This window comes from Podarcis liolepis (assembly GCF_965112155.1).
Source record: "Podarcis liolepis genome assembly, chromosome: 8".
Lineage (NCBI taxonomy): Eukaryota > Metazoa > Chordata > Lepidosauria > Squamata > Lacertidae > Podarcis > Podarcis liolepis.
Window position 1 is genome coordinate 3599535 of NC_139560.1, and position 7554 is coordinate 3607088.

The 7554-nt window shown below is 45.7% G+C and overlaps 1 protein-coding gene across 1 annotated transcript; it reads left to right on the top strand.

Annotated features, from left to right (window-relative positions):
• The first annotated feature begins 160 nt into the window (after positions 1 to 160).
• Positions 161 to 4260, top strand: LOC310713210 (lymphocyte antigen 6E-like). The gene is made up of 3 exons (XM_083517099.1): positions 161 to 687; positions 1520 to 1639; positions 3663 to 4260. Exons 1-3 carry the CDS (start codon positions 549 to 551, stop codon positions 3857 to 3859), a joined length of 456 nt encoding a protein of 151 aa, XP_083373225.1. The 5' UTR covers positions 161 to 548; the 3' UTR covers positions 3860 to 4260.
• Positions 4261 to 7554: the final 3294 nt, after the last annotated feature.

The following is a 7554-nucleotide window of genomic DNA, read 5'->3' on the forward strand; positions in this document are numbered from 1 at the left end:
CCATCTCTCCATATCGTCCATAGTATTTGTTACATTACAAGTGAGATTAAAATCCTGCTAATATTTTCATCTGCTCATAGCGCTCTCCTATATAAATTATAATCCCCCTCCCCAATCTTTCTTGGAAATTTTTTGAATTCTTGGTTCCTGAGCTTTCCAGTCAGTTTTGCCATTCCTCTCCAGAGAGGATGCATTATTTTCTCATTTTTTATTTTGGGACGAGCGCTTTGGGTCTTGTTTTATTGCTGTATTTTTATGTTGGGCTCTTTGCATCCTGTTTCTATTTTTACCTTGCACGAGGCACTGTAAAAAGCGATGAAAGAATGAGGATAATGGTGGTGATGACAACAAAAATTACAGACTCCAAGGACTTTATTATACCAGCCAGAAGGGCTTGCAAGCAATAGCCAGAGAGGTTTGATCCCAGCACCTCTTGACGCAGGAATTAGGCGCTGACTGTAGAAGACCGTGACACCCGAAAACTATTTAAAAGTAACGCTGAGGCTATTGTGAGTGGTGCAATCCTGATTTAGATCCCAGTCCTGTGAATGCCAGACTTTACGGTGACCGAACCTGAATTTAGGGCGTGCCTGTATATATTCTGCGAAGCAGCTTCCTCTTGTCATCAGAAGAAGATGAGGATCCTTCTGGTTACGGTTTTGGCTGCCGTCCTTTGGTCAGGCAAAGGTGAGAAAGGAGACTGTTTTCTTTGTGCATACACACCGCCGCAAGGATCTCTCATCTTGCTTTGAGAACTGCACGGCAGGGAGTAAAAAGTAAAATGATTCCCAGCGTGGATCACAGAATCGTAGAATTGAGAAGGTACCCCATGCGGTCATCTAGTCCAACCCCATGCAGTGCAGGAATCACAGCTGAAGAAACCCTGATGGTGTGGTGGGAGAAAGACTCACCTGTTGAATTTCCGCCCGACACACATCTTTTCAAGGGCAGTGGAGTCGGGGAAGAATCTGGCAGTCCGAGAGACGGAGCAACACTGGAATCTGATTAATCTGGAGGCAGGACAGAATGCGATAATTTATGGATAGAGTTCTTGCCGGGGAGAAATCTGGTGAATGAGAAGTGGGTTGAGCGTGGCAGTCAGAATCCAGCGTTTGCAAGCGTGTTGGACCAGTCCAAGTGGTGTAAAAAAAGCTGCTGGATCAGGCTTCCTAGTCCATTATCCTGTTCTCATAGGGGTAGACTGCCCCTGTCAGTGGAGGTACACCTTTAGTGGACAACAATATATTTTACTTACAGATAGGTAGCCGTGTTGGTCTGCCATAGTCAAAATAAAAAAATTCCTTCCAGTAGCACCTTAAAGACCAACTAAGTTAGTTCTTGGTATGAGCTTTCGTGTGCGTGTATCTGAAGAAGTGTGCATGCACACGAAAGCTCATACCAAGAACTAACTTAGTTGGTCTTTAAGGTGCTACTGGAAGGAATTTTTTTATTTTGAATATATTTTACTGCGAGCGATGGGGGGCCTTTTGCATTAATTCTCCTCGTCTTCCTTCTCCAGCTCTCTCGCTGAAATGCTACTCTTGCGCCACGCATTCCAACAGCTCCCACTGCATGATCCCCACGGTCTGCTCGGAGCTTGACAAGTACTGCAAGACCACGGTTGGGCCATCGGAGACGGGTAAGTCGAGTCACGCCTTCGGAAAAGCAGCCACGCTCCCGGCAGCTGGTTTGCATCAAATATCAGCGTGTGAAGTGAGCGGTAAGGAAGAGGGGCAAGCAGCCAAGGCACCTGATAGTGAACCTGCCCAGCGTCGCCATAAAAATGTTTTAAACATTTCGCAAGTGCAAGGCTTGCATCGCTCTCACTCTCTGCCTTAGCGTTGCCGTCCTTGCAATATGGATGGGATTTATTTGCATTCGGATTAGCAGAGTAATTAGTTTCCTTTTGTTCTTGATTTTATTATGTATTTTGTGTTTCTTATATTGTAATTTTATGTTGTGAACGGCCCTGAGATCTACGGATAGAAAAAATGGTATACAAATTCAGTTCTTTTTTACCTGGGGGGATGCAGGGGTACGCATACCCCTAAATCTTTGTACTTTTGTCCATTTACTGTATTTACTTTTCCCAATTGGAATTATAAAATGGCGGTTTTCTTGAGTCAAAATGAGAGTACCCCTAAACATTTTTTAAAGAAAAAAAGCACTGTAAAAATTTATTTACGTAGTAACAACAACAACAACAACTTTTTTTGTATAAACATGAACTCTGTTCTTTGGTTCTATGTTTTGGAATTTTGGACTAAAATTCTGGATTTCTCGGCTAGTTTGCCTGTACAACAACCACTTCTGTATGAGGGAAGATGAAAAAACAGCAACTACCAATGAACCAGAGGTCCCTTCTTCATGGTCTGCAGAAGGGACATCTTGGCTCATTTGGAAGCTGCTCACATCTTCCTTGGAATGTGTGTACGACTCCTTAGATTTCTCTATCGCACTTGCCAGTGACCACACTGAGTCCATTCCTGGGTTAAAAACACTGGACAAGGGCCATAGCTTGCTGGTAGAGGATCTGCTTTGCAAGCAAAGGGTCCCGGGCTCACTCTTTGCCAGCATCTCCCGGTAGCTGCCAGTCAGTGTAGGCAATACTAAGCCAGATGGATCAATGGTCTGATTCAGAAGACGGCAACTTCGTATGTCCCACTTACAAGGGGGTGAGGAGCAAGCTCACTTCTCAGTAGGCAGGTGCTGCCAATAGTGCCTACACCTTTTGCTTCCTAACTTTCCTTCTACAAGGGCTAGAAACCTACTTTAAAAACTCCCTGAAAGCTCAGAGTCGAGTTCCCTTGCTGGGTCTTGGCCTGCTACAGCAGAACCCACCTCTTGCTAGTAGAATCAATGGTTCATCAGGGAGAGTTACAGCGGTACCTCTGGTTGCGAATGGGGTCTGTTCCGGAGCCCCGTTTGCAACCTGAAAGGAACGCAATCCGCATCTGCATGTCTGCGCACGTGCAGGTCGCGATTTGCCACTTCTGCGCATGCGTGTGACGTCATTTTGCACATCCGTACATGCGCGAGTGGCGAAACCCGGAAGTAACCCTTTCCGGTACCTCCGGGTCACTGCAGGACACAACCTGAAAACGCGCAACCTGAAGCAAAAGTAACATGGGGTATGACTGTACAGTGGTACCTCGGGTTACATACGCTTCAGGTTACAGACGCTTCAGGTTACGGACTCCGCTAACCCAGAAATAGTACCTCAGGTTAAGAACTTTGCTTCAGGATGAGAACAGAAATTGTGCTCCGGCGGCACGGCGGCAGCGGGAGGCCCCATTAGCTAAAGTGGTGCTTCAGGTTAAGAACAGTTTCAGGTTAAGAACGGACCTCCGGAACGAATTAAGTTCTTAACCTGAGGTACCACTTTATCAGGAAACAGGGAATATCCTTGTCAATGGGGACAGCTGGAACGCATGATCACATTTCTTTGGAACTTCTCAGTAGGATTAAGGCTTCTGGGTAGGGTTGGGTTTCCTAGCAACAACATGTGCCAACATCCCTTCGTTCTCAGACGAGGTCACAGGCTGCAAGGTTGCCTATTGATTATGGATTAGGATGTGGGGAGCCAGAACAGCATACCAGGAATGGGTGAGACTTCTCCTTAACTCCCTTCCCTCTCTCTTGCTATTTCTTCGTTGATCAAGGCTCCTCAAGCACGGCACATGTCTCCAAGACGTGCGCGGCGGAATGCACCGAAACCAAGCAGCATGGCGTTTCCACATCCTGCTGCCAGAGAGACTTTTGCAACCGGAACGGAGCGGCCAGAACGAGGCCTGGCAACGTGGAGCTGCTTGCCATCGTGGTTCCTCTTGCCAGCGCAATTCTCTGGGTTGGAGCTTGAAGAACTTTCACCCAGATTGTTCTCCTTTTCTATTTGTGGGGCTATAAAATTATAGATCACATTCATTAGGGGGCACCGGGGGCTGGAAAATTGATTGCTAAATGCATTTCAAAGGAACATTCCTGTCCTAAGTGCATTTTCTCAGAAGTTAAAGTCCTGTGGATTTGATAGAACTAAATTTGAGTGAGCCTCCTTAGGATTCTCCGGTCTTGTTTTAATTCCCAGCCTCAATTGGTTATAATCTGCGTGTGAAAAGTGTGTTTTCATCAATAAAACACAGGGGTCCAGCCGTGGGAAGTAAATATAAGCTTGGCAATCTTTGGGGCCTCATTTGGAGAGGGATCCACGAGCCTGTTGATTTCGTTTCCTCACTTTCCCAACCTTAAATTTAGTTCTTCGCATTGCTGCATTTACCTGTGATTTTTAAAAAGCCCTTTCAAAACTTTATCGACATTTTATTGCATATTTTCCTCACACGCACTCATTTTTTGCAAGCAATTTCCTCTCATATAAAGATTTTTTTGTATGCCATTTTCATGATTATATGCATTTTTATGCACACAAGTGGCCGAAAGGCAGATTGTAACCTTGGCTAACAAATAATAATAATAATAATAATAATAATAATAATAATAATAATAATAATAATAATAATAATTTTATTTATACCCCGCCCTCCCTAGCCAAGACCGGCTAACACCAGATATAAAACAATTGATTAAAATAGAACTTAAAAACAAGATTAAAGTACAACATTAAAATGCAGCCTCATTTCGGTAGAAACTCAAATCAAAAACTTTTTGGGGATGAAAACATCAAGTCTTCACCAAGGCTAACTATCCAGACTGGTCCTACATGGGCCAGAAAAAAGCCAGGGAAAGTCCCCAAATAGGAGCTCCATCACAGAAGGAAAGAGGGGAAGGGGATCAAGTTGATTCCAAGCCAAAGGCCAGGCGGAACAACTCTGTCTTACAGGCCTTGCGGAAAGAAATCAGATCCTGCAGGGCCCTGGTCTCATGAGACAGAGCATTCCACCAGGCTGGAGCCAGTGTTGAAAAGGCCCTGGCTCTGGCTGAGGCTAATCTGACTTCCTTAGGGCCCGGGACCTCTAGGGTGTTGCTATTTATGGACCTTAAGATCCTCCGGGGGCATACTGGGAGAGGCGGTCCCATAGGTACGAGGGTCCTAGGCCGTGAGTTTTCATGTTTTCTGCAGACCATAACTAGGAATGTTTCCAGGTTGACCCAGTTGTGGTCTGTAGCTACCTCTCTACTCTCCCCAAATCAAGCATTCGGTGTGATGTGAAATCTTGCCTGATTCAGTACCCATGAGAATTTGGTTTGATCACAGAATCACAGAATTGCAGAGTCGGACGGGGCACTAAGGGTCATCTAGTCCAACCCCCTGCAGTGCAGGAATGATAACGTATAACAGGAATGGTATTACATCCCATTTACTATTTCTTTTTATCACATTCAGGAGCTCGGGCTGCAACAAACACTCTTCCGAAAAAAGCTTGCTTTAGCTTCCAGAACATCAATTAGGTGGCTGTTGTAAAGATTCTTAAATCTTAATTAACTCACAAAACCATTGAATTCATAATTGCAGGGGTTCTTAATTGTTCCAGAAATGAGCAGGCATCCTCTTTGTACAGAAATCGCTTTCACCCCACACTGGTCCACCCACTAGATGTTCTCTGTTGTATAACCATACTGTTCTACAAGATGCGACTCTTAATCGCGGGGTCTTGGGTTTGAATCTCAGGGTCGTTGGGTGAAAAGATCCCTGCGTTAAAGAGGGTTGGGCCAGATGATCCAGTCTTAGGGTTCTACATGCTGCTTCATGCGGATCATTGCTCACTTTGGGATGCAATCCTGATTCTCCTTCAGATTCAGCCCTGCTGATAACGCTAACCTAATGCACTCATCCCAGGGGAATCATAACGCAAAAGTTGATCTCAACACAAAAGTTCAAAGTAAAAGTAAATCAGTGTATTATGCAGGATGAGCACCGGAACAGAAGAAAAGCAGAATCATGTCATGCTTAGATGTTCTTCCAAAGCAGGGGGAAATAAATGAAAGAAGAAAGAGACGTTTGATGTTGATTTGATTTAGCTATTCACACTTCCCTTGTGCAATGTTACCTGTTGAGGTGAAACCAGTTGCAACTGCTGGGAGTGAGAAATTGTCACGTGCCTGTTGCATGTTCCTTCGAGCCAGTGTTTGCCAGGAAATAAATGGTTGCTTGGTGCCAAAAGACACATGCAAGGAAGGAATGCAACGCATGCACTGCGATCTGTGCCAGCATCCTCGCTTCCCACTCCTTTCTCCTAAGAAAGCCCTTCTTCACACAGCGCGTAGGTAACCTGCAGAACTCACTCCTGCAGGAGGCCAGTGGTGGTCTCAAGCTTGCATGGCTTCAGTGGCATAGCATGGGTTGCCAGTGCCCGGGGCTGCACAGAGTGGATGGGAAATGAGCAAAGTACACATGCACATTCAACTACATAATTACATCCACATCACCCAGGAGATGGTGATGATGATGATGATGATTTATACCCCATCCATTCTCTTCTTAAGTTCCTATGGATAGTCTGATTCACTATAAGGCAGTTTCCTATGTTCCCATGAACAAAACTCTCTGCAAGTCACGAAGCTGGGCAAAGGGATCCTTTCTTCAATCTCTCCTGAATCCACGCCCTGTCAGTTTCACGGAATGTTCTGAAATAACCTCATGGGATCTTTCCTTTCGTCCTGGTCTGAAAGGAGGCCTGGTCTGAAAGGAGGCATCTCTTCATTGGGGCTGCGACTTTTATTTTATTCATTTACTTTAGGAAACCTAAATGCTGCTCAATTGTAAAAACGCTAGACAAACCCAGCAGTCTCAAAAACTTCTTAAAAGGTAAAAGGGACCCCTGACCATTAGGTCCAGTCAGGGCCGACTCTGGAGTTGCGGTGCTCATCTCGCTTTACTGGCCGAGGGAGCCGGCGTACAGCTTCTGGGTCATGTGGCCAGCATGACTAAGCCACTTCTGGCGAACCAGAGCAGCGCACAGAAATGCTGTTTACCTTCCCGCCGGAGCGGTACCTATTTATCTACTTGCACCGGTGTGCTTTCGAACTGCTAGGTTGGCAGGAGTAGGGACTGAGCAACAGGAGCTCACCCCGTCACGGGGATTCAAACCACCGACCTGATCGGCAAGCCCTAGGCTCTGTGGTTTAACCCACTTGCCACCTGCGTCCCCAAAAGCTTACCAAAAGATAAAATAAAAATTACAGCCGGTGCACAAAAGTTCAAATATTAAAGCAGATTGAAATCTGAAGCATCCGATTCTTTTCTTTCCAGAGGGGAGTCGACATTTGCAAAATTTCAAAATACCCTGAGTGGTTGCTTTATTCACCCACCATGATCACACCACTGATTTCGACTTCTATTCCTGGAATAATGTGGTTGACTGAAGAGCAATGTCTAGCTTGAGGTGCCTGCCCTGCCCTGTGGAAGTTGCAGGAGTGGTTTTTCCAGTAGCTGCACCTCAGAGGTGTGCAAGGTCTCTGCAGCATCACGATACACCTGCTGACCTTTCCAACGGGGTGCAGTTATGCAAAGCCCTGTGGTTTTGGGTCATCTCAGGAGTCATAAGAAGAACCGCACAGGATCAGGCCAAAGATCCAGCTGCCCAGCCTCTGCTGCCCAAC